We start from the raw sequence: 26377 nt of genomic DNA on the forward strand, positions 1-26377 counted from the left end.
CCCTGTCTTGCTGCCTTGAGGATTTTTACCAGTTAAAGTCGTCTCTGCTTGTGGAAACCGCGAGGGCCCAGCACTGAGCATCGACATCACGGCCGTGACATGGCGGGACTGTTGGGGTGTCCTGTGCAGGGTCAGGAGTCGGACTTTGATGATCCTCATGGGTCTCTTCCAACTCAGTATATTCTGCGACCCGTGGTTCTGTCACTTTTTGGCTCTGGCTCTGTAACTCAGTGGTTCTGTGAATTTTTTTTCCGTCACTCCGGGTCCGTTCCCTCAGGGCGCTCTGAGGGGACGGCGGGGCCGTGCGCGCGCTCCTCCCTCACGAGTCCGCGCGCGCCTCACGGGCGGGAACGCGGGGGCGCCGCACTGCGCATGCTCCAAAGTAACGGGCCGCGCGCCGGGCCCGGCGGACCCCCCCTGAGCAACGGCCTGGCCCCCTGAGCGGCGGCCGCAGTGAGGGCCGGGACCTCGTTTTGGCCTCGTTTGGTGGCTGTGGCGACCGCCAGAACTGCGGCCCCCGGGAGGGGGGGAGCGAGGCGATGAAGGGCGCGGTCTCCTCCCAGCTCCGCACCGCCTGTGGCGGACGATGCAATAAGGGGAGAGGTGTATTCCAAGCCCGCCCCTTACGGGCCGTGGCCGGGCGGTGAGAGGCGCGGCCTCCTCCAACCCCGCCCGGCCGTGTCGGTGGCACCGTGTGGCAGCGGCGGCGGGGCTGAGGTGATGAGGGGCGAGGTGTCCCCAAGCACCGCCCCCTCGGGGCGGGGGCTGCCGCCCGATTCGCTGCCGCCGTGATGGGCAGGGCGGGGCTGGCGCTCGGCCGCGCCCCCGTGTCTGTGGCGGCCGCCCGAGCGCGGCGGCGGCAGGCGGAAGATGGCGGCGGCCGCGGCGGCGGCGCTGCGGGCCTGGTTCTGGAACGAGCGGTTCTGGCTCCCGCACAACGTGACGTGGGCGGACCTGGCCGGCGAGCCGGGTCCGCCGGGCAGCGGGCTGCAGTACCCGCGGGCCGCTCACGTCCTCTCCGCCTTCCCGCTGGCGCTCGGCATCTTCGCCGTGCGGCTGCTCTTCGAGAGGTGAGCGCGGGGCCGCCCCCGGGGCGGCGGGGCCGGGAGGCGCCGGGGTCAGTGAGCACCGGGCCGGCCCGGGGGGCGGCTTGGCGGGGCCTCCCCTGCACCCTGCGGGGCCTCCGCGAGGCCCTTCGTGCGTGGAAAGGGGACATTGTGTAATCCCGGGAATCTGTCGCGGGAGTCGTGTCTGTCGCGACATGCACAAGCCCGTGGGGCTCTACTGCCCTGGATCTGGGTAACGAGAGGCCCCTCCAGTCCGGTGGTGCTGAGGTAGTGCCAAGAAAAATCCCATGTTTTATACAGAAATTCACTTTTCCTCCTGCTCCTGCCCGGGAGAAGCTCGCAGGGTGACGGACGGAGCTGGCGGCTCCGCACTTGGCTTCCGTGTGTGCTTTATTGTACTTTCCCTGAGTTCCTGGATGAGGAAATAGGGCTCGTTCTCATGGCCTGATGCATTATTAAATACTCGGTGGCTCTCCCTCGTCTCAGGCACGATGGATGCGAGTGCGGATCTTCATCTCTGCCCATCAACAGGTGTAAAACGGGATTCCTCATTTACCTGGGCATCCATAAACATGTGAGCTCAGCCGCGGGGCACAGGTAGATCCTGTGTGTGTGGTGTGGATCTACCACAGCCACGCAGTGTGTGGGTGGCAGAGATATTAATTAGTAAAGCGGCTTACTTAGGAAACCCTTAGGTGAAACGGACCAGGACACCCTGTATTGCTGTGCACGTAGTTCATTAAACATTGATTTAATCTTAAATTTCTGCCTTGAAAGGGCAGAAGTTGGCCAGGTTGGATGGACTTGGAGCAGCTTGGATTAGTGAAAGTGTCTCAGCCCATGGCGGGGGGTGGGGCTGGGCGAGCTTTAAGGTGCTTTCCAACCCAAACCATTCCATGATTCCATAGGTATTTTCTAAGCATGAAAAAGGCTGCAGGACTAAAGTGAGTAGGAATTGAGTCAGTTTTTTTTTTTTTTTTTTTTTTTCTGTGGGTTTTCTTTAAGAAGTGTGAATTTTCCTGAGCTTTCAGAAATTAAGAGGTGGTTGGGATGGAGTAAAAAGATGGCAAATATAGGAGGAAAATGAAGCAGGTCGGCAGAGAGGTGAGGAATTGAGAGGCTCTATTTTCTCCATGCTGTCTTTCTGCCCTTAGGAAAAGGCTTCAGAGAACCCCGGAACACCCGTGGCACTGCCAAAATCCCATCTCAGCTTGGTGTGTGCTGGTCCTGGCCAAACTTGCCAGGACATAAGGAAAGGAGGTTGTGAGGACACAATAAAAACTATGTTGTGGGGAGGTTCCTAATCCAGGTGTCAGTCTGGGGATGAGGTGCAGAATATTCTCTTTTCCTGGAGTTGTTGGGGAAGATGCACTACACTTGATGGACACTGCTCAAGGCAGCATTTACTTTGTCCTGATAATGTCTCCCTGGTTTATGAAATTTCTTTTGTGATGTTAATTTAGGGTGGAGTGAAACGATGATTTAACTCCTGAGCCTGCAGAGCAAATCTCAGAGGCCGAGGTCTGGTTCCTGAGGGGGTTGTTCCTGATCTCAGCTGTGTCTCAGTGGTGTCCCAAAGTGAAAGCAGATTGTCACAGCCCATCTCAGGCGGTTTCTAGTGTGTTTATTTTAAAAGTACATATCTTTGAATAAACTCCTTTCTGTTTCTTCCAGCCACTTTGAAGATGTCATAAAAGTTCAGCTTTGTCTCAGTAAACTCCTGTGGTGCATTTATCCCAATTCAGGCTTTGATTGTGTCAAGTGTCTCTCTTGACACACATTTCACAGTTGGACTTGGTGACTCAGAATGTGAATTACAGACTCGTGCAGCTCTTTTGGTTGAGCTGCTCTTTTCTCTCTCCTTTTGCAGCTCCTCACTGTGAGGAAGTGCTGTGTGCTACAACACTGACACGTTTCTGTTAGTTAGAATTCCACTAAAAACTACCTTTTACATCATGGCATTGACAAAATAATAATTCATTTGTCTGTCTGTGGAAAGTTTATGACTGTAGGGGTGAGGCAGGACTCATAGAGGAAGGTAAAGACAGTGGCAAGTGAGAGGGTGAGGATTGGTTAAATCTTAACACAGCGAAATTGAGAGATTATGGAAATACAAACTCAAAAAGTGCATATTCAATACATCTCACTTTGGAGATTGTTCTTCCTTTAAGAGCTGTAATAAACCAAACTGGAATGTTCATAAAGAGATGTTTTTGTGAAGCACAACATCCCTGAGAACTATCTGTTCTAACACATGAGTCTGTGGACTTGAAAATTGGTTTTAAAATCAGTGTGTGTTAACAACTAGTGTGAAAGGGTAGGCTGGGGTGTGAGCTGATCCCTGCTGATAAAGGTTTCACAGAAGTATTTATGTGATGAGAGTTTCTTGCTGGAAGGTGTGGCAGTAAGTTGACCTTGGGTACAGTTCATTGCCGTTGGGATTTCTATAGAATCATAAAATCATTTAGATTAAAAGGGACCTTTCAAGGCCACCTCACCCAATCCTCTCCTCAAAGCAAGGCCAGTGTTCAGGCAGCTCAGTTCACTTGTGGTCTTCTGCCTTTCAGTTTGAATATCCCCGAGAATGGAAATTTTGTCAGGGCAGCATTTTTGTCTATTTTGGGGTTTGTGCAGAACTTTGTCACTGTGGGATTCAGTGCAAAACACATCTGAAAACCTGCTCTGGCACCAAAAATTTAAAGTGTGAGTTCACCTTGCTGAGTTTACCTCAATAGCAGGTCAGCTTGGGGTTTTCCTGTCTGAGCAGGGCATTCACCACTCACTTCATATTCTACCTGCAAGTTCATGTGTGAACTTCTGTGCTGCACTTGTGGCATATCGTGCAGGAAAGCAGAGTATAAAGACATTTAATACTTGATTTTTTTTACATTTTTTGTGGGGGTCTTGCCAAATGTTTCATAACATCAGCACAGGATTTCTGGCTGGTGGTCTGGATTATGGCGGAAGCCGTGAGCCTTTGGAGCCAAGCTCAAAGGAAATCACTCCTTCCTTTTTTATTTTTTAATTTATTTATTTTTTTTTAAGCTGCGGGCGTTGAAATGTAGTTTAGCATGTCCAGAGACAGGAGCAGAGCTGGGAAGGGTCTGGAGCATGAGGAGAGGCTGAGGGAGGTGGGAAAGGGGCTCAGCCTGGGGAAAAGGAGGTTCAGGGGTGACCTTGTGGCTCTGCACAACTCCTGACAGGAGGGTCAGGTTGGGCACCAGGAGGGATTTCTTCATGGAAAAGGTGGTCAGGCCTTGGAAGGGGCTGCCCAGGGAGATTTCCCCATCCCTGGAGATGTCCAAGGATGTGGCACTCAGTGCTCCGGGCTGGGGACAAGGAGGGGATCAGGCACAGCTTGGGCTGGATGATCCTGCAGGGATTTTAAACCTCACAGATCCTGGATGGAGACGCAGGAAGAGCTGGGGCAGCCAGGGAAGCCTGGGCCCACAGTGACCATCGTTTGTTTAGTGTTTTCTGAGAGCTGGGTGTTCTCTGGGATCAGTCACAAGCTGATCTGTAATTCCTCAAGGGAAAACTCCACGACCTGGGACTGTTCTTAAAAACAGCCACAGATATTTGTTCCTGAAGCGCTAAGTGAGTATTCCTGAGAATAGTTACTGTTGGAGCACTTAGAGCCACGAGTCTCCTGAATTTTAATCTTTCCTTTTAAACACAAGGAGAAATTGTAACAATTGTGGTCAGAAAAAGCAGCATTTTCTACTTGGTGGCACTGGGAGGCTCCTAAATATGTGTAATTTCAGCTTAGCTCTCTCTGAAACAATCTCTCAGTGAAAGCAAAATGGTTTTAATGATTCAAATGTTGTGTCCTTTTCAAAATCAGTTTGAGAAACAGGTTCTTCCTCACAATAACTGATTAAACTGAATTTTGCTCCTTTTGCCCACCAACAGGAGAGGAACAATTCATGTGTCAGGTAATGCAGACATTTCCCTTGGAGCCCTGAGCCCGTTCTGACACAAACCTGCTCATTTGGATCATATTATATTTATTTTAGTTTATTATATTTGTTTTAGTTTTAAACCCAGGCTTGTTTCTAGAGTCTGTGCTGTAAAATCCAGGACGAGTTAAATCAGTGTGGAATACACAGAGCACATGGGATGGATGAGATCCCAAGATCAGGGATATTTCAGACTGGGGCACTTGCATCTTCCTGTCTGTCCTGAAGGAAACCAGCCACTTTATTTTCCCCCCAAGAAAAAGTTACTTTTGGGAGCTTGTGTCACTTGAACTTCCCTTTTTTCTGAGCTGTGTGACACCAGGCCTATTTTGGAAACAAGATGCTTTGTTTTAGGGCTTCATCTCCAGCATTTCTGTTCACAGCAGACTGCTATCAGTCTATTGTTTTATTGCTGAGGAATGAGAATCTCCCTGGGGAACACATTCAGATCCTTACAAGCCAAGGGCATTAAGATTTAATTTTTCATTCTGTTGTGCACAGGATGTGGTGTCTGTAGTTACCATATGGATTAATAAAAGAAATTTCTTCACCTGGGAAGCAGTGGAATGGAGATTTCAGAAGCTTTTTCACCAGGTTTTGCAGGTGGTGACAAATCCAGGTCCTTGTGATTCAGGCAGAGGAAGGAAATAAATATCTTGTTTTAATCCAGCTCTTTCTGGGCAATTCTTGCAGGTTTATTGCCAAGCCATGTGCCATAAACCTTGGCATTCAGGACAGTGGACCTCACAGAGCCCAGCCCAATGCAATTTTAGAGAAAGTGTTTACATCCATCACTAAGGTGAGTCACACTTCAAATTCCTGCTCAATTCCAAAGGGGATGGAGGCCTGGAAGTGTCTCAGGGGGGGCTTTCGCTTCCACTTTTCTGGGTTGAGATGCACATTTCACACTCTGCTTCCACAAGTGGGCTCATTCTGGTTTTACTTTGCCTCTGGCACATCCTTTTGATAGCAAAGTAAATTCCCTTTATGGTGAGCCATGGTTTTGTGCACAGAAGAATCTTCTTTGGAATACAAATGTTCCCCTGATGGACAGGCCTGAGCTTCTTCCTTCAGTCCAGGAGACAGTGGGGATTCTTGGTTTAACAGGAGATTTCCCAGCATCTTCCACTTTTATTGGGAAAGGGTTCCTCTTTTTCTTGAGCTCGGTTCCTTTTCTGATTTTATTGGTTTTATTGTGAAAGTCTTCCTCTCACTTTTGCCATTTACTGTAAACCTGGGCAGCAGCTGTCAGTGGAAGGGGATTATTCAGGGAGGTGTTCAGTCAGTGAAGGATGTCCTGATGAAGGGCAGGACATTCAGTGGTGGCTGCAGGTGTTTCTTTGGGTTGTTTCCTTCTTTCCCTTAAGCTCACAGACCTACAGATTTACAGAATCCCACTGTACTTTATCCAGCATTGAATAAGTGGAATAGATTTTCATTAAAGATAACATAATGGAAGGTTTTCTGTTGAGATTTGGTGATGCTGAACCTCATCTATTGAAGCAGATAAAGGGAAATTCTATAAAAACTTCAAAAACTTGCCTTGTGGGAACATTAAAGTTTTGAGGCATTTGGAATGATGTGTGAACTGAAAAATCCCCAGAATCTGATGCCCTTTGTTGGGAGAACTTTAATGCAGGGGATGTCCTTGAAACTGATGTTTAGAAAACCCAGGAGGTCACAGGCTGCGCAGAATTTGTCTGGCTGATGAAACCTTTAACTGTCCCACTTGTGCTGCGGGGTTTGGGGAGTCAGGCTGGGAGTCCCCTGGTGCAGGGGAAGGATTTCACTGCCAGTCTGAGCTGGGAGCTCTGAATTCCCTGATTCCCCTTGAAGGCAGGTGCTTTCCCCCCATTAAATCCCAGGAAAGTGCTGAGGGATGTGTGATGGATTGACAGGACAGTCATGGTCTCAATGCTGAAAATCAGATTACTCTGATTTTGGTTTTCAGCTGATGAACTGATGAATTTTTATTAAATCAACATTCTGCATTTGTGGTTGGTATGTAACTAAAATAGTAAAATGTGTTTATCATCTTTCAGTGGTAGAGCTCCCTGGCAGAGCTGGTCTGAATTATCTCACTCCTGGCCTGTAATAGAGGGAGCTACCAGGTTAGGTTCACTTTGATAAATCCATTTATGTTCATTCAGACAGGTGGAGAACCGGGATATATAATATCTATATTTATCATTGAAGTACTTGAGTCTTCCAATATATTTTCATTTATAAACTTTGATAACAGAAATAACACAATTTCTACTGTGCCTTTATGGAATATACAAATATCTACTGTGTTAAACCAACTCTTACTTTAAAGTTTCCCTGTCCTTGCTGTGAGTAGCAAACCTTAAACATCTTAAGCTTTGCTGCTGAGTTCTGGGCTGTTTGAAATGATGTGCAGCTTTAACAGGTAGGACAGAACACTTCAACAGCTCCTCCCCCCAATTACCAGACAGAACAGTCACATCCTTTGTCTTAATGTGCTGTCAGCTGATGAAATAGGTGAGGAAATGCTCAACCAAAACCATTCTGAGTAATTAAGTAATTAGCGGCTTATGAAGGTTAAACCTGAACGGTTTGTGGCAATGGGTTCTTGCTTCCAGACTCTGTGGTCCCTTCCTGGTGTGGTTTTTGTTATCTGTGCATTATTTCTGTCATAGTGCAGGACTGAAAGTAGCTTAAGGAGTGGGAGAAATGACATTTGTTTCATTTTCCTTCAGTCTCCAGATGGAAAAAGGTTAGAAGGCTTGTCCAAGCAGCTGGACTGGGATGTCCGAAAGATCCAGCGCTGGTTTCGGCATCGGAGGAACCAGGACAAACCCACCACCCTCACGAAATTTTGTGAGAGCATGTATGTTTGTGCAGAGGGGCTTCATCTTAGAGCTCTGCCAGACCAGGGCCAAAATTCCTGTACAAGCAAACAGGGCGCTTAAAGGAGGTTTTGAAATTCTCAAATATTTTGTGGGCATGCCTGAGAGACCAGAACGGGGTACAGGGGTCAGTGCTGGGTGGCTTTAGACACTGGGCCAGATCCTTTGTGGCACTTGAGAGTGTCTGTGTGTCCCTGTGTCTGTCTGTCTGTGTCCATGTCTGTCCCTGTCCGTGTGTCCCCATGCCCACACTGGCTGTAAATCCCCTGGGACGCTCCTGCAGGCCCCATTCCCACCCAGAGCTTGTTCCCATTCCCACTTTCTGGCTTTCCCAGTCCCAGACACTCCTTGGCTTCCTTTTCTTCTCTTTTCAGCCCATTCTTTGTTCCCCATTCCCTCCAAGCTCCTGCAGTTTTCTCTGTAGTGCAATAGAACCTCAGCATTTTTTCCTGACTTGTTTCTCCTCTGCTGGTTTCTTTCCTTTCCAGTAACTTTCAATTCCTCCCCCAGTATGGTTTTGTCTACCTAAAGCCACAAGGTAAGAGGGAAAAATCCATACATGTGGGTGACAACAGCTTTGCTTGTTTTGTTGTCTCTTAAATATGGAATGATGCATGTTCACCCTGAGTTTCAAACCTGGCTGTTGATGCAAACCCAAGTGTGGTGTGAAAACTCTTCAGTAGGTTTATGTTACCTGAAATGTTTAGAAATGAAGACTTTTCAGGTGTCATATTTTTCCCAATTATTTAAATTAATTTTACAAATGCTAATCAAAACCTGATTCTATGTCCTAAGTTTATTTTTTACTTCTTTTTCCAGGTGGAGATTTACATTTTATTTCAGTATATTTTTTTATGGAATCAGGTTTCTCTGGACGGTGAGTTGCTCTGTCACCCACGCTGTTGTTCTATGTGGCTGCAGTTGAATGCTCCCTGATTTGAGCTCCTGGGGGTTCTGTTCAAGACCTTCTTTACACTGTAGGGAAGCTTCTGTCCAGATCTGTCATTTTGGAAATCATAGAAAATTATTTGATGTGTTACCCCAGAATGTTGGAAAAAAACAAGGTGGATTTTGGGTTTTCTTTGCTATGGAAAGCTGCTCCTTTTTATTTCTTTCCCTCTTGAAAGGATACAGATTAATCTCCTTGGCTCTTTATTATTATCAGAGCTGTATGATTATTCTAGAAATTTCCATTGCAGCAGACCTCACACTGACAGCACAAATTAGACTTGAAATCAGTAGGGTGTTTTACAGTAGATGTAGTCTGAATGGCAGAATATAGGTGAAATTTCAGTGAGCCAGTGCCAGGTGACTTTAGGTGCCGGGGAGGAAAACACCCAGTACAAAACTGGGATTTTATATAACTTTTTATTTATATATAATAAAAACCTACTTATTCCCTTTAGGCACCCTGGTTTTGGGACACACGACAGTGCTGGTACAACTACCCTTTCCAGGTATGACAGAAACACCTCCTAAATTCCAACTTTTTGGACAATTTCAGTTTTTATTTTTGTTATTGATACTGGATTAAATTTACTCTTTGTGCCTTTACATCCTGGTTAGGTTTGGCAGCAGCAGGGTTTCCTCAGATACATCTGACTCAGTTACTTTATGTTCATTTGGTGCTGAGATTGTTAAAGTGGGATGGAAAAGGAGGAAGGAAAATGTGATTTTAATGTAAATTTTGAATTATTTTGTCTTGTAACTGCGCTTTCTCTGTATTTTCCAGCCTCTAACATCCAGGCTTTATTATTACTATATCTTGGAGCTGGCCTTCTACTGGTCCCTCATGTTTTCTCAGTTTACAGACATTAAAAGGAAGGTGAGACGACCCAGAATTTCATTAGCTATAATGAAAACAATAATAATACATAGGACTAACAAAAAATGGGAGTGTGCCTGGCCAGGAAAGCTAAAATGTAGTGATAATTATGGTCTCTTCCTCATTTACCTTTGTGAGCCCTGAGAAAAAGGGAGGAGCAAGGCTGACCTGGTGTATCCTTGAGTTCCTTTCACCTTCCAGGGGACAGAGCAGCTTCACTCAATGCCTCCCAATCAAAAGTTAACAAATCATTGCCTAAAAATAGATTTAACTGAAAGGCTTGCAAGAAAATGAGCTGCTCAAAGCAGTACCTTGCTGAAGCTGCTGAGGAAATGGCAAACACTAAGGAAATAATAACTGGGGTTTTGAAAGGAGTTTCTCCTCTGTGTGAGGAGCAGATGATGAGTGGTTGCAGTTGCTCAGATCTAATTCTGTCGTGCTGTGTTCCAGGATTTGGTTATTGTTGCTGTTGGAGAACAGTCCCCAGTAAATCCTGGCTTATAGCTTCCTTTACATGAGCTGCAAAGCAGCAAATTACCCCAATTTTTGCATTGGCTGTTAAAAAACAAGTTTACCCAGGCTTTTTGTGCTGAAATATGAGCAGGTGGTGCACTGTGGAATACAGTGGAGCTGCAGACAGGGAGTGATGAACAATCTGGGGCTGTGTTTGTAATATTTCATTTTGACTTTAACAAGTGGATGACATTCCCCACAGCAGCAGGCCTGAGGTACAGGGAGCCAGGGGCTGAAGTGCACACCAGCCCTGAATATTGTGCATTGTAAACATTTTTTGTTCTTCCTGCTGAGTTTACCTGTGCCTGCTCTGCCCTGGCAGGGTTTGGTCACTGCCAGCAGCAGCAGCACTTAAATGTGTCCCAGGAGCTAAGGGGATTTCAGTGTGTCTGAAATCCAGAAGGAGATAAAAATAAGGGTCACCTTGTCCTCTGAATCATATCTGTGGGGTCTGCAGGTACAGCTGTGTGTGTGCCAGAGAGACTGTGCTGATCCCTGAGCAGGCAGAGCTCTGACTTGAGCAGCATCAAAGCTGAGAGATCTTTCTGGAAGCTTTTGTGGAGATGGTGGGAGTGTGATGAGCTGTGATTGCTGTGGAGTCACAGCCTGAACCCAAGGAATCCTGGGACCCCAGTGACTCAGTTGGGTGGCTCTGTTCCAAACTTTTGCATTTGTGTGACAACCAAGGAATCTTCATTCCTGGTTTTCCTGTTTCCAGGACTTCCTGATCATGTTTGTCCATCACCTGGCCACGATTGGACTGATCACGTTCTCCTACATGAATAACATGGTGCGGGTTGGAACTCTGGTGCTGTGCCTCCATGATGCTTCAGATTTCCTCTTGGAGGTGAATTTCCTTTCAGTCTTTACATCCCTGATGCTGGTGTGATCTTAGGGGAGCAAGCTGACATTCTTTGTTCTTGATAAACTGCTTTAAATATGCCATGAAATTCGTGCTGCTGATCCTGCCTTGTCAGCTTTTCCTCCAAACTGCTTGGGTGCTGAGAGTCACAAAATCATGGAATGGTTTGGGTTGGAAGGAACCTTAAAGATCACCCAGTTCCACTATCCCAGGTTGCTCCAAGTCCCATCCAGCCTGGCTTTGGAGACTTTCAGGGATGGAGCAGCCCCAGCTTCTCTGGGTAACCTGTGCCAGGGGCTCCCCACCCTCTCAGACAGGGTGATTGTATCCTCTGGCAGTTTGAAGCCATTCCCCCTTGTCCTGTTGCTCCAGCCCTTGTAAATATTCCCTCCCACTATTCTTGTAGGACCACATAAATAACAGTATAAAAATAGTAATACAATGTAGTAATCCCTCTGTTCCAAACTGTACAAATGTGATTGAGAATTTTTTGCCTCTCTCCAGCCAAGTAATTACAGGAGTGCACAAAGAGAATAATATTTGCATGTTTATTGTCTCTTGCAGGCTGCAAAACTGGCCAATTATGCCAAGTACCAACGTCTGTGTGATGCTTTCTTCATGCTCTTTGGGGTCGTGTTCATCGTGACCCGCCTGGGCATTTACCCTTTCTGGTAAGCACCTGCAGCTGGGAGCTCCTGCTTGTTCTCCCACTCCTTTCAGCACAACCTTTGTTTTTGGCTTTTCCCAAGCATCCCAGCTGTCCCTCCAGGCAGCCTGAAGCAGCACATGGCCCAGGTGCTGTTTGGGGCAGGAGGTTTGAGCAGGCACATGAAGAAATCTCAGCTCCCAGAGTCCCATCACAGCTGCAGTGATGGCAGAGTCAGCCAGAATTGCTCTGAGAGGCTTTTGAAGGATTCTGTGCTTCTCTGAAGAAGTTCTAGAAATAATTACAAGTGATGCACAGTCTCTTGAGGTCATTTTTGTTTGTGTTTGGCTTAGTCATCACTAGTTTCTGATTCTTATGACACTTCTGTCCTGTCCTTGTGTCGTGACTATTCAGAGCCTGAAATAGGTCTGAGGTTTCTTGGGAGGTAAAACTCTGGATAAATGGCTTAGAGAGAATCATCCCATAATGAGATTCCCTCTCACCTCAGTAGGTCAGAGCTGGAACAGTGCTTTGGTTAATGAGCTGTTGTCCATTTATTGTGTGTGGTGGCAATTTGGTTACACCGTTTTACTGCCTGCATTTATTTCTTAGGCCATGGACATCTGGCATTCCCATTCTTTCTGGGTGCCTGCTAGGCAGCAACAATCCTTTCACTTTAGCTCAGGGTTGCAGTTAAAGCTCTTGCTTCTTTTCCAGTAAATGCACCAAAGGACTCTGGATGAAGAAGAGCTTTAATTCCTGTTTCTTCATAGGCTCCTTCCAGGGACAAAATAGAGATTTGTTTTAGCAGCTGCTGTTCTGTCTCTTACCTCACACCAGTGCTCAGCATCCTGTAAATCTTTAATGTGTTTTCCACAGGCTGTAATGTCACTCCTCAGCTTTGTAGAGCAATCTGGCAAGCTGCAGCAGTACTGCAGACCCTGCACGTGCATTCCCTTCCCTAATTAGTAAAGTAAAACATCAGCAGATCTCTGGAATTGCATTTAATACTTTCATAACCCTGCTAGGAGTTAAATACTTCTGGAGCTGCCTTTTGGGGGATTTTGCTTCTTGTTTGAAAAGCTTGTTTTGTTTTTCTTGTGTTAAAAGCTGTGTGAAATTAATGTGGTTGTTAAAGGTTTCTCCATACCTCTCTGCATCATAAAATCCAAAGTGTTTATTAAATTGCTGAAGGACTGGCAATAACTCCCAGCAACAAGAACAGCAAAACAGTAATGAAAGAAACACAAAGCTTGGGCCATAAAGCAGTTTTTGAGTTTTCCAGCCTGGCTGGAGGAATCTATAAAACTCTGAGGGAAGAGAGGAGCACCCAGGGAGGGAGGGAGGCCTTCTGGGGACAAAAATTCCTTCCTGATCCCAGAATCCTTGAGGTTGGAAAAGCCCTCCAAGACCACTGAGTGCAGCTGTGACCAATCCCCACTGGAGCAGTGAGTGCCACATCCAGCTGTTCCTTGGGCACCTCCAGGGATGGGGACTCCAAACCTCCCTGGGCAGCCCCTCCAGTGCCTCACCACCCTTTCCATGAAGAAATTCCTGCTGATGTCCAACCTGAACCTTCCCTGGCACTTCCCTCTTGTCCTGTTGTTACTGGGAGCAGAGCCTGACACCCCCCAGGCGTCCCCTCCTGTCAGGGAATTGTGCAAAGCCACAAGATCTCCCCTGAGCCCCCTTTTCCTCAGCTGTTTCAGCCCTGGACATTCTCCAGCCCCTCAATATCTCCTTGCTGTGAGGGCCCAGAACTCACAGAGGGGCAGTCCCTGCCCTGCTCCTGTGCCCACCCTATTTTTTATATGATTTTTGATCTTTAAATCTGGGTGGAAGCTGCCCAAGCAGGAAGGTGTTAACAGTTGTTTTGGTGACCAGAGCAGCCTGACATCACTTCCTGTGAAGTTGTTATAAATAAATGCTTGTGCTTTGGAGAAGAAAATTGGCAGCAGATCCATGTGTGTGTAACCAAATTGCAGCACATTGGCATGTTGTGTTTTGTTGCTCAGTTCAAATGCTCCTAATGAGCTTTACTCAGTCTCCTGACTCAGGCAGGAGCAGAGCAGCAGATGCTCAGTGAGACACAAACTGTTGTGCATCTGGCCTGGCACCTCCAGTCAGAGCCAAGCCCAGCTGATCTGAAATGTGTTTCTGGATCTCTTTCAGGATTTTGAACACAACCCTGTTTGAAAGCTGGGAGCTGATCGGTCCCTACCCCTCCTGGTGGCTGTTCAACGGGCTCCTGGTGACCTTGCAGGTCCTGCACGTCATCTGGTCCTACCTCATCATCCGCACGGCCTCCAAGGCCCTGGTGAGGGGCAAGGTAAGCCTGAGGGAGGCTGCTGGCTCCTCCTTCCTACAAACCCCATCAAGGAATTGTGAGAAATTGAGCTTTTCAATGAGGGCTGGTGTTGGTTCTTAAGGGACTTGCATCAAGAGTTCACAAAAATGGTGGTTTTACCTTGATTGTTCTGCACTTGTGAGTTGCCAGGTGTGTTCAAGGCAGGGAGTCTCTCCTGGGCATGCAGGGGAATAACTCCATTATCCAGTACATTCAAATGTCCTAAAATGGCAATTATGACACTTTTGTTGTGCACTCTGGAGTTTAAGGTGGTAGCAGGCTCTCTTTTGGACAACAGGATGAACATACAGGATGTTTTCCTATGTCAGCCAGTCCTTGGGGTGTGCTGGGGATTGTGCTGCTTCACTGGCTTCTGTCTGCCAGTGCAGTGCCTGCACTGAGCTGAGAGAAGAGGTTCCCAGGGATTCAGTGGCTGTCAAAAATCACAGAATGGCCTGGGTTGGATGGGACATTAAAGATCATCCAGGCTGGACAGGGCTTGGAGCAGCCTGGGGTAGTGGAAGGTGTCCCTGCCCATGGCAGGAGGTGGAACAAGGTGAGCTTTAAGTTCCTTCCAACCCAATCCATCCCATGATTCTATGAAACCAGCAAAAAAGCTGATTTAATACCACAAATGTTTTTTTCTGTCAGATATTGATATTATTATCTGGGTTTCTCTGATGGCTCTGCATTATTTTGTGTTTAACTTTAGCTGCCCCTACCCATGGAATGTGGCCTTGAAAAATATAAATATTCTGATTGACTCTGGGGGCAAGCAGGTTTCAGGGTACGAGCTCTCCATCTGTTCCCCACAGCTGCTGCTACAAATGCCTGATTTTCATTCTCTGCAGCTGTTTCTGTATCCTGAGTTCTACACCTTTTCCCTTTCCTTGGTTCTCTCCTGTCCAGGTGACCTAGCCAGAGAAAGGACTCTAAGCTCTGTCTTCTTCATTCTTTTCTCCTTTTCTCTGTGCCAGATTGGAGCTGGACAGTTTCACCCTGTGCATGTAAGTGTGACCTGTGTTTCTGTTTGTTCACTGAAACACGTCTGTGTCGAGGCCCCAAGTCAAAAGCAGAGCCCTGGTGCCTTCTCCTTCTCTCCCTGGTCCTGACAGAATGCTAAAATACTTTTTCCAAAGGTCAGAGCAGTGTCCTGGGGTCTGTTCTCACCTGCTGTCACCTGCCTGCACAACCTTCACTTTGTGCTTTTACACACCCACACGCTCCAGTTTCTGTCTTTGCTCCCCATCAGCACCACACTGAGGGGAGAGGGCAGGAAGAATTTACTCCTTTTTGTGAAAAGGAGTGAAACAGTCACTTCTCCCCCAAGAACAGAAAAAATGTCAAGGGATTTCTGCTTCCTTCCAGTGACCCTTTGAACTTCCAATATAGCAGGAGATTGGGGAAAGATAGCAAAAGTTCTGACAACAGGCAGAAGCCAGGACATCCAGAAAGCTCCTGGAGATCATTAACTCCACCTGGCTTCCAGCCAGATCTTCCCTGGAGTTCAACCACTTCCTGCTGCTGCAGAGCCCTAACCCTGACTCCAGGAGAGCAGAGTGAAATGCTGGAACCCTTGGGAAGCTGCAAGGCAGAGTGCTGGCACATGGAGTCACTGAGGCTGCAGAGGGAGGGGAGTGAGGGGCTGCTCTCCAGGCCCAGCTCACACTGGGGAGGTTTGCTCTGGCACCTGCCACCACCCCAGCTGTGTGTTTGCAGCTGGGGCCACGTTTATGGGCTCTTCCCCTCCCCTCCTGCTGGGAAGGTTCAAAATCCCACTTGCAAGTCAAACAGAGCTGGGTTTGCAGCAGTTTGAACTAAAGCATGCTCTGTAAGGATACCTGGAACCCTGGGCTGAGGCTGCTGCTGTTCTGAGCAGGTGTTTGCTGGATCAGACACTGCCTTTATTCTCCATCCCTGTCCAAACAGGCTCCTGCTCCTAAATGGGATCTCCCAGATGAAGCACGGGCTGTGGAAATGGAGGTGCTCTGTTGGAGCAGTGATGTGATAAATAAAGCTGCTTAATTTTTAAAATAGCAAAGCTGCTCCCTGTAGGACAAAATGTTCTCTCTCAAACTGACACATTCCTGGTTTTTGGTTGTTGGACCCACTTATGATCGTGGCATGAGAAATTTTTGATTCAAAACAAATGGTTTAGGAAAATGGCCTTTAACTGATGTAGAGAGGAGCCCTTGGAGGACAAGAACAACACCAGATCTGTAAAATCATCATTCAGAGACACAGAATATTTGGGAAATGGAGCTCATCTTTCTAAATTGTCTTTTTCAGTGTGTGTGTCTTGCTCCTAATGTGATGACAGGCTCAGCTTGAACTGAGCCAGGCTCAGATGTAGGAGGTAGATGTGAGTGCAGGTGGTTCATCACAAGGACACAACCTTCTAACTGCTGCTTTCTGTCAATTTTTCAACTCCCCTTCTCCTCTCCCACTCCCCAATTCCACTGGCAATGTTTAGGTGTCCAAGGATGACCGCAGTGACGTGGAGAGCAGCTCTGAGGAGGAGGATGTGACTTCCAACAGCACAAAAGGAATTTTCAGCACTTCCAGTAACGGTTCCAACCGCCTGAACGGCCACGTGGCCGGCGGCCAGTGGACAGGAGAGGAGTAAGGCCCTGGGCTGGCCTTGAGCAAACACGAACTTCTCTTTCAATATCTAGTTGTGTTGAGCTCCACATTCCCAAGTGATCTTTAATCAAAAACCCCTTCCCCAGAAACCTCCAGCAGACCCGAAACGGGCACAACCCTGACCAGTCAGAGGCTTTGCACGGCACAAGGGATGAAGCCAAGGAGCGGGGCAAAAACAAAGCTGCAGATTTCACTTCAAGCCATTTTGTACTTCAGAAGTACCAGGAAAAACCCCCTGAGTTCTGTTGATATTTGCAGAGGTGTCTTTGTTTGTGACAAACTGGCTTTTACTGGGATCAGCTCGAGGCAGAGCAGGTTTGGACCGCAGGGTTCGGTGCCACTCGGCGACGGTTCGCTCCCGGCAGCTGCAGCAGCTCTTGGTGCACTCCAGAAGCCACTTCAGAGCACAGAGAACGCAGGTTGCACATCCCAGCTGCCCTGGGTGAGGCAGAGACTCTGCTCCCAGCTGAGCTTTGAACTGTGCTAGCCCAGAACCACTGCTCTGCCTCGCCCCAGGCTGCTGGGGAGATCCTAGCTGCTCATCTCTGCTGGCGCCAGGGACCAGGCCAGCATCTGCTGCCTCTTTTGGTGCTGCAAACCCCTCTGAAGTCTTGACCAAAGCCTTCTGCAAGGGGGTGGGGGGGTGGTTTATTGCCCCTGAGATAACCAGCATAATCCAGGCGTTTTAAATTGTTTCCTTCCTGTTGCAAATTGTGGGTTTGAAGACTTCTCTAGACCTACCGGATTCAGTTGGCTAAGCTGGCATCAGAGGGAGGCTCAGAACTGGTGGGCTGGGTTTAATTCTCCAAAAAATAATGTTTTGGTCCTGTACTCTGAGACAAGTGGTTGTTGCTGCTCTGATGCTAGAGCTGTGGAGGAACCCAGGGCTGGATGAGCAGCCACACCGTGGGCTTTGCTTCTCTTTTTTTACTCAATGGTACTTGGGGGCAATGGAAAGGTCAATCAGGAGCAGAATTTTGGAAACTTCTCAAAGTTGTTACCATTTTGTACTGTTGTTTACTCTTATCTCCAATTAAAAGTTGCTTCAGAAACCTGGGGTGATGTGTTTCAAATGGCTCCCTTGGCTGTCTCTGAGCACTTGTGCTGCTGCCAGAACAAGAAAAACAGCTTTTTGGAAGAACTGAAGTGATGGACTCATGGAATGCATCCCTGCCCATGGAAGGGGGGTGGAACAGAGTGACCAATTTATGATTTGGGGGACACCACACATCACCACACTGGCAACTTTAACATGGGTTTTATTGCACTCCATCTGCCTCCCCATGCCAGGGGGCAGCAGGAAGGTGGGGCTGGGGGCTCCGAGCACAGGCTCAGCTCCTGGGGCTGGTCCCAGCTGTCAGCCCCAGCCCCAGGACAGGCTCAGCTCTCAGCCCCAGGCGTGCTCTCTCGCTGGCGGCGGTGCTGGAGCATTCTCTGCACACGCACACTGCACAGGTAACCGGCGTACACCGTCAGCAGCATCATGGAGCCCGAGAAGGCCTTGTAGCCAAAGTCTGCCAGCTGCTTTCTGGACACCATGGCTGCACCTGAGAGAGACACACACAATGCCAGGATGGTCAGTGTTGGAACGGACCTGGAGATCGTCCAGGCAGGGTCACCCAGAGCAGGTGACACTGGAGAATGTCCCGGTGTCTCCAGAAAGGAAAACTCCCATGACTCCATGGGGAACTGTTCCAGTGCTCTGCCTCCCTCCATGGAAAGTTCACCCTCATGTTGAGGTAAAACTTCTTGTGGTCTAGTTTATGACTTGCTCCTCATCCTGTTTCTGGGCATCATCAAAAGGGTCTGGCATTATCCTCTGAGCCCTTGGAGATATTTATATGTATTAATAAAATCCCATCTCAGTCTTCTCTCCAGAATAACCAAGCCCAGCTCCCAGTGTCCCCTCAGAGATGCTCCAGATCCCTCAACATCTTTGTGGCCTCCACTGGAGCATCCCCAGCAGCTCCTTGTCTGTCCAGAGGCCAGCACTGGATGCTCACTCTGGCCAAGGGGCAGGATCCCCTCCCTGACCTGCTGGCCCCGTGCATTCCAGGATCCCACCGCTACTTGGGGCTATTCCTCCGCAGGTGCAGGATCCTGCACTTGCTCTTGCTGACCTTCATTAGGTTATTCTAATAAATCATTACGTTTTTCTTTGCCCCAGCCGATGGAGGCCCTGCTGGACGGCAGCACAGCCTTCGGATGGATCAGCCACGTTTTGTACCAGCACCAGACCCGCTCAGGGTCCTTCCATCCTTTCATCCAGGTCAGTCACGAACACGGTCGGTCCCTGGTGAGCTCAATGACTACCGGCCCGCAGGAAGGCGGCGGGGAGCGGGGCCGGGAGCGCGGATTCGCGGGTCCCGTCCATCATCCTATCCCATCCCGTCCCGTCCGGTGCGGTCCGGCCCGATCCCCCCCGGACTCCCCGCTCCCGTCTCATGCCGGTCCGTCCCGGTCTCTTCGGACTCCCCGTTCCCATCCCGTCCGTTCCGGTCTCTCCGGACTCCCCGCTCCCATCCCGTCCGTCCCGGTCTCTTCGGACTCCCCGTTCCCATCCCGTCCGTCCCGGTCTCTCCGGACTCCCCGTTCCCATCCCGTCCGTTCCGGCCTCACCGCTCCGCTCCCGCTCCGCCGCTCTCCCGGCCGCCGTCACGTGGCGCGGGGCAGTCACGTGCCCCGTGTCGTCACGTGTGCCGCGGTCACGTGGTCCCCCCCGAGCGCGGGAAGCGCGCGGTGCCCGCAGCGCCCCCTGGCGGCCCCGCCTCAGTCTCCCCTCAGGGGCGCTCCCGCCGCCGTCGCCGCCACTCGGGTCCCCCGGCGAAGCCCACACGGGCCTCCCTGCACGACGGAACCCGCGGGCCGAGGGCCCTCAAGGGACAGTCCTTGACCACACGTGCATGGGGCCGAGGCTGTCCGGGCCGTGCTGCAGCCCTGAGGCTCAGCGGCACGGTGCCATCCCGACCATCACGGTGGCTTCACAACGGTTCTAGTGACATCCTGAGGGTTCCACTGCCATTCCAAGGGTCCCAGTGCCATTCCAAGGGCCCTGGTGCGTGCCCAGGACCCCAGTGTGCCCTCAGCCCAGAGCCCCCTTCCCACCAGGCCGCGTTCCCCCAGGTCCCCTCCTGTTCCCCCAGGTCCCCTCACTCCTGTCCCCCCTGTGGCAGCTGCTCCCCTCCCGGAGCTCCTTTCCAGCCTTTGAGCTCTGCTGTCCCAGCCCTGCTCTATCCGGGGCTCCCTCAAGCTCCAAAGCTGCCAGGGTTACTCTTTCTCCCCTCCTCATCCATCTTTCCCCCAGCAGCAGCTCCCAGGACTGTGGCACTGGGATGTGCTGAGCCTGCAGAACATAATTCCAAATGGCAAAGGGAAGACTTTTTATAGCTCGGGACATCCAGCTCCAGCATGGCGTGTTCAAAAGTGAGAGATCATTGGAGACCTGGGACCCTCAGCAAGGGCTTGCAGCGATTTGGGCACTTCAGGGTCAAAGAAACATGGACAGGGAAGGATGCACAAAGCATTTCCATCGCAGAGGAGCTCTCAGCTAAACACAAATCCCTGCTGGATTCTGCTGCAGGTGCTGACAGGAGTTTGCAGAGCTCAGGGACCCTCTCTCCTGCATGAGCTTCGTATACAAACACTTGGATTCCTTGAAGCCCTTGAAGACAAAGAGAACTAGAAGTGGTGCCAGCCCTGCAGGAACACGCTGGACTTCCTTTATCCTTCCTCCAAGCTCAATAAAGCTCCTCGGCAGAGGAAGCCGTGTTGGCTCCCCCCACACGACAGTTCTGCTGAATTTAAAGGTCGCGGAGTGCCTGCTGAGAAAACGTGGCTAATAAAAGGCACAGAAACATGTGCAGTGCCAACAGATTAAATTCCCCTTGTAAGACACCGAGCAGAGGGTTGAGAGCCCTGGAAAGGTCACTCAGTACGGGGCTCCTTGAAAGACACACAGGGACGAGGCGAGTCTGGGAAAAGCAGCTGGGAAGAGATGAATAAAATCTCACAGTGCGTCCTGGGAAGCCCCAAACGTCAGAGGTAGGGAGGCCTGGGGTGTGTGGGGCACAGTGCAGTCCTGGCCTGGCTCCTGCTGGCCCCAGGTGAGGACTCTGGACCCGGCTCAATGTTGCAATCCCAACCCACCATAGTCCTACGGCCAAATTTTAATCCTGGAACCGTTGCTGAGACAAAGCAAGTGGGACACTGTGTGACCTTGGGGCTAAAGAGGGACCTACAGGGACGTTCTTGCTGTTTCTGGGACAGCACAGGAGGGTGCAGAGCCAGGAGGGAACGGGCAGTGCACTGTTCTGAGCACTCAGCAAGTCCAGCAGGCACCAACCCAGCAACAGTGATGCACTGGAGAGCATCTCCCATCTCCTCTCCATGTTTATTGTTATTTCAAAGGAACACTGCTAGTCAGAGACCCCTTGGCTCTGGGATTTGAAGGGGGAGAACAGGGAGCCTTGCAGCATTCCAGCCTTCCAGCCCAGGTAGGATCAGTGACTGCTGGACACTCTGGCCTGAGCAAACAGCTCAGAGGGGCAGAAGGACATGTGGCACCTGTCCGGACAAGGGGCAAATTTCACAGGCTCAGTGTCAGGCCCAAGACCTCTGTTCTGTCCTGGGATGTTGGACATCTCCATGTACCTGTTGTGGATCATATGCCAATTCCTGCCCCCGTGCCAGAGGGCAGCTTGCAGCATCCCCACATGAGGGAAAGTGTGAGACCTCCTTCCTCCTGTGACAACAGGGGAGCTCCCCCGGGCTGGGGCCAGGTCTGATGGAGAGAGCAAAAGCTCTAAACAAACTCCAGCGTGTCCCTGGGTCAGCAGGAGCAGCTGGAGGAAAGCAGCACATGGCTGGGTGGCAGGGAATGCCATTGTCTGTGCTGGTGCTGCTTAGAAAGATCCTCAGTGCCTCTGGAAGTCCTGAGAGCTCCACTCAGCAGGTGGAGCCTGGCAGGGGACTGTGCCCTCTCCACCAGACAGGGAATGCAAAAGCAGCAGCAGGTAGGGAAGAGCTGGTGTCACCCGTAGGGGCTAAGAAGGAAGACTTGGGACACTTGTTTTCCCTGCCAGGCAGTGCCCAGCCCTTATCTATCATGATGGCCTGGCAGAGTCCTTCCCAGAGCTGAATCCACTGTGAGGAAGTGGAAGGAGGAAGATGCTCAGCCCTGCTCAGGGCAAACCTTGGCAGCAGCAATTAAATGAGCCCTTCAAAGAGAGGAAGAGGTCAGCAGGTACCTCTGTGCCAGGCTCAGTGTCCAGGGCAGTGTCTGGGGCTGGGGAAGGGAACCTCTGCTCTTCCAGCAGTCTGCAGAGGCTCCCAGGAGACCCAGACTCCTTCCAAGGCTGTGGCAGCAGATGAGGTTGGTGTGGGCAGGAGCTCTCAGCACATCTCAGCAGGACCTGTGCTCTGCAGGCAGAGCCCCTTACATGTGCTCAGGGTGGTTCTGCAGACACGTGATGAAGTCGGTGACAGGTTTTCCCTCGTAGCAGATCCGATACACAGCCGTGAAGAGGGGGAACCTGTGGGCAGACAAAGAAAGTCACCCCAGATGGCAGAGTAAGAGCACCTCGACTTCTGTCATGGCATGCGGGAGCAGGTGGGCCAATGGCACTGTGCCCCATCCAACGGGTCACTCCTGCCCAGCTTTCTCCTCCTGCTGCTCCTGAAAAGGCCCCAGCCCTACCCCAACAAAGCACAGAGATCCCAGCACTCACTTCTCCACTGCATTCTTGCTCTTGAGGATTCGATGCAGCTCAGCAGATGTCTGGGGACCCTGCAGCTTCTGCCCATTCAGCATCTCCTTCTCCAGCTGCTCGATGGACTGAAACAACACAGCAATGAGAAGCTGGAGCTGCAGCCCTGCTGCTGCACCACGTTCCTGCCCTGGAGCTGGGCTGCAGCACTAGCCAAGCACAGGCAGGTCCCACAGGGAACCTGCTCAGTGCCCATCCACCCTGTGGGTGAATTTTTCCTGCTCTCCCACCTAAACCTGTGCTGACCCAGCTTTATCCACACACTTTTATCAGTGTCAGCCACTCCCAGCTCTGCTCACCTTCCCAGTCTTGGCAAAAGCCTCGGCCACCTTGCGGTTGCGGCCCCCGTAGCAGGTGGTGATGAGGTCGGCAACGCCGCAGCTCTCCAGGAAGGTGGAGGAGGTGACAGGGCCCTTGCAGAAGAGTTTGGCAAAGCCAATCATCTCCATCAGGCCCAGGCGGATCACGGCAGCCTTGGTGTTGTCACCGTAGCCAAGCCCATCACAGAAACCAGCCCCGACAGCCACCACGTTCTGGAAAACAGTGCCAATGTGATGTGGAGGGATTTGTTCCCAACAGAGCTTGGGGCTTGGCTGTGTGATCCCACTGGCTGCTGTCAGTGCCCACCATCCCTCCTCCCCCAGCTCCCTGCAGAGCTCCAGGCTCTGCTCACCTTGAGAGCCCCACAGATCTCTACAGTGTCAGCTTCCTGCACCACCGACACGCGGAAGTTGGGGGTCTGCATCAGGTCCTTCAGCATCTGCCCGTGCTTCATGTTCTTGCAGCCTGAGGAGACAAAGGGACAAGGAAGAAGATGATGGGGAAGATCCATGAGGTAGGTCCATGCTCTCCTGAAGGTCATTCAGTGAGAGGAACCTATTGCCCAACCAATGTTGCAAAACAGTTGCAGGTCCACACAGAGTCAGGCACACACTGCCTGACAGATAAGCAATGTTCAACTTTGACATTCCCAGAACACAGGGGACAATCCATGCTGCTGTCACGCAAGACGGAAATTACTTTCTGAATACTCAGTAGGTTAAAGGCATCTTCAAAGGTTGTAAATTTGGGGTTGCAGCTTTCTGTCCTGGTTGTCCCTGCAGGGTCCTGTGTGCTCACAGGGGTTGTGGGCTCTGCTCCACCTCCCCAGCCTCCTGCCCAGTGTGTTTGCTGTTGTTTAATAAAACAACACTTTGAATGCCACAACTTCTGACCCAGCAAATGGTTCTGTTTGTCTTGGCTTTGTGCACAGTCCGCAACAGTGTGGAGGGTGTTGGAACTGATGATGAACTTCCAAGCAGCCCTGGCTAGCAATAACGTGAGATCCAGGTGGGCATCCTGTGAAGCCCAAGGAAATCAAGGATGGAAATTACTCCTAAAAGGCCTCTTGTTGCCCACCTCTTTAATTTGTGCCAGGCAGCTGCCTGATGCTGGCTCCATGCTGGCAGAAACTTTTAGCTGCACAACTCCATTGTTAATGAAGCGAGTGATCCCATCACAAACCCTGGGAATGAGCTCAGCCAGCTCCTATGGAGCCTCCAGGGAACAGGGCCAGTTCACCCAAGGCAGCAGGAGTTTGAGCTGCACCATACTCTGCCCTTTGCCTCTCGCTGTTAATCACAAATGGAAGCTGCTAACGAGGAGGGCTCCTTACCAATGGTGGTTTCACAGAACTTCTCTTCTGCCACTTCATTGGCAATATTGGCCCCCATGAGCACATTCATTTCTATTCCCAGTTTCTCATGGATGATGTCTGAGATCAGCCTCAGCCCATCTGGTCCTTCATCCACGCCCTGAGGGACAGCCAGGGACAGAGATCACAGCATCAATTACACTGGGATAGATCTCTAAGGATATTGAGTCCAGCCTTTGACTGAACACCACCTTGCCAACCAGACAATGAGCAGCTGCCCCTCCTGGACACCTGCCCTGCACCCAATCCTGCCATTCCCTGTGCTGCAGTGCTCTGACTGATCCTGACATGCAAAGCTGTGCCCTGCTCCTCTCAGCACTGAGATCCCCCTTATGCCCTCACCCTTCTCCCCCAACACCTCCAAATCCCCACAAAGACTCTGCCCCCACTTCCCTTCTTCCCCCCACTGTCCATTTCTGTTCCAAAATCCCTGGATTCCCTCAGCAGCCACTCCAGGCTGCTTCCAGCTCCCCTTCCTTGGCCCCACACCCTGGTTAGTGCTGCTCCTGCTCCCACCTTGATGAGTGACATCCCAATGGCGTCTTTCTTCACGTGGCCCTTGAGCTGGTCACAGACTTTGCCGATGAACTGGTGGGGCACCACGAACAGGAGGACATCAGCCCCTGCACAGGCTTTGAGCAGGTCTGGCTCTGCCACCTGAATAGAGCGTGACTGTTGTTAGGGACTGGGAGGATGGATGGCAAGGAAGGGCCCAAAGCCACCATGCCGAGGTTCCTGCCAGCAGAGGGGCTGGTGGGATGATCCCAGAGCAGAGGGGATGATGCCAGCTCAGAGGCAGCCACATGGCCTCCAGCCCAGCCTGTGGGATGCCAGAGCAGAGTCAAAGGTGGGCAGTGAGAGCAGCCAGGGCTGCAGCTCATCCAAGCACAGATGAAGGTCAGTGGGAGGGCATAACTGAGCCCCGCACAGCCCGCTGCATCCCCTGCTTCACAGCCGGGGCTCCAGCAGCCCCCCAGAGCTGCTGGCCTCTCTCCAAAGCCTGGCCATCAGCTCTGCCCCTCGAGACACTGCTGGCAGCCCCCACTCACCACGTTGGGGGGCAGCTTGTGCCCCGGCAGGTACTTGACGTTCTCGTGCTCCGTGTTGATGATGTCCGTGAGCCGCCGGCCGCCCACCTCCTCCTCCAGCACCCACATGTTCACCTGGCTCTCGAAGCTGCCCAGCCGAGCTGTGTTGCTGCCGGCGATCTTGGCGATGGCCGAGCCCCTGCGAGGGCAGAGGGTGGCTGTGGTTGTGGGCACCGGGGAGCCCAGGGCACCACAGGTGACGCTGTGCCCTGCAGGAACGGGCGCGGCTGGCACCGGCTGCCGAGGGGGGACAGGGCAGCACAGGGACCGCGCTGCGCCCGCCGAGGGGAGCCGGGTGCCCGGCGCTCACCAGTTGCCAGAGCCCACGACGCAAACCTTCTTGCCGCCCATGGTGCCGGGAGCGGGGCACTGCGGGCTTGGAACCCGCCCCGGCTATTTCAGGGCTGCCCGGAGCAGGGGCGGCCCCGGCCCGCCCCCGGCCCCGCCTCGCCCCGGGGCCCCGGGCACCGCTCCGTGAGCGGCAGGTGCAGAGCGCTGCCCTGGAGCAGCTCAGAGCCCCCAGAACCAGCAGCCACAGAATCACGGAGTATTCTGAGATGGAAGGGAGCCTCAAAGACTGGGGAGTCCAAGCCCTGGCCCTGAGCAGGACACCCCAACAATCCCACCCCGTGCCTGACAGCGTTGTCCAAACACCCTTGAGCTCTGGCAGGGTCAGGGTTGTTGTGACCATTCCCTGGGGAGCTTGTTCGGTGCCTGAGAACTTTTGGGGAAAATACCCTTTTCCTAATATCCATCCTATCCCCCCTGACACAGCTCCAGCCTTTCCCCGGGGTCCTGACACTGTCCCAGAGCATAGGGATCAGACCTGTCCCTCTGCTGCCCCTTCTGAGGAAGCTGCAGACCCCCTTGGCAGGGCACTCACCAAGCTGACTTGTGATTGCTGAGCCTTTCTGCAGAAAAGCTTTTCATTGTCCCCCTCTTGCTTAAAAGTGCCATTTCCCCCCCCAAAGAAGGAGCAGGAACCACCTGGTGCAGCCTTTCCCCTTCACAGAGGATCCTTCCCTTGCCCCAGGGGCTCCCAGGTCTGCAGCAAAGCAGTTACATTCTATAAACAAGCAGGGTGAAGAAAATAAATCCC

The 26377-nt window shown here is 51.2% G+C and overlaps 3 protein-coding genes across 6 annotated transcripts; 1 reads left to right on the forward strand and 2 right to left on the reverse strand.

The window, feature by feature from the left end:
* The first annotated feature begins 867 nt into the window (after positions 1–867).
* Positions 868–17770, forward strand: CERS5 (ceramide synthase 5). Of its 3 annotated transcripts, XM_058822129.1 has the most exons (11): positions 871–1070; positions 5720–5825; positions 7747–7877; positions 8716–8773; positions 9303–9353; positions 9629–9721; positions 10953–11081; positions 11661–11767; positions 13915–14071; positions 15067–15096; positions 16563–17770. In XM_058822129.1, exons 1-11 carry the CDS (start codon positions 871–873, stop codon positions 16713–16715), a joined length of 1215 nt encoding a protein of 404 aa, XP_058678112.1. In that variant the 3' UTR covers positions 16716–17770. The 3 variants fall into 3 exon arrangements, with proteins under 3 accessions (XP_058678111.1, XP_058678112.1, XP_058678110.1); XM_058822128.1 differs by lacking the exon at positions 15067–15096 and having other exon boundaries at positions 868–1070; XM_058822127.1 differs by lacking the exons at positions 871–1070; positions 5720–5825; positions 15067–15096 and adding an exon at positions 1200–1334.
* Positions 17771–17955: 185 nt separating this feature from the next.
* Positions 17956–19403, reverse strand: LOC131569831 (cytochrome c oxidase assembly protein COX14 homolog). 2 transcript variants are annotated; one of them, XM_058822131.1, is made up of 2 exons: positions 19352–19403; positions 17956–18279 (listed from the first exon to the last, which is right to left on the reverse strand). In XM_058822131.1, the coding sequence occupies exon 2, from the start codon at positions 18269–18271 to the stop codon at positions 18113–18115; it is 159 nt and encodes a 52-aa protein (XP_058678114.1). In that variant the 5' UTR covers positions 18272–18279; positions 19352–19403; the 3' UTR covers positions 17956–18112. The 2 variants fall into 2 exon arrangements, with proteins under 2 accessions (XP_058678114.1, XP_058678113.1); XM_058822130.1 differs by lacking the exon at positions 19352–19403 and adding an exon at positions 18883–19308.
* Positions 19404–20133: 730 nt separating this feature from the next.
* GPD1 (glycerol-3-phosphate dehydrogenase 1) lies at positions 20134–25691 on the reverse strand. Its single transcript, XM_058822097.1, has 8 exons — positions 25589–25691; positions 25240–25417; positions 24707–24847; positions 24152–24290; positions 23171–23283; positions 22797–23030; positions 22459–22565; positions 20134–22263 (listed from the first exon to the last, which is right to left on the reverse strand). The coding sequence occupies exons 1-8, from the start codon at positions 25627–25629 to the stop codon at positions 22167–22169; spliced, it is 1050 nt and encodes a 349-aa protein (XP_058678080.1). The 5' UTR covers positions 25630–25691; the 3' UTR covers positions 20134–22166.
* Positions 25692–26377: the final 686 nt, after the last annotated feature.

Source organism: Ammospiza caudacuta, chromosome 31, assembly GCF_027887145.1.
Source record: "Ammospiza caudacuta isolate bAmmCau1 chromosome 31, bAmmCau1.pri, whole genome shotgun sequence".
Taxonomy (NCBI): domain Eukaryota; kingdom Metazoa; phylum Chordata; class Aves; order Passeriformes; family Passerellidae; genus Ammospiza; species Ammospiza caudacuta.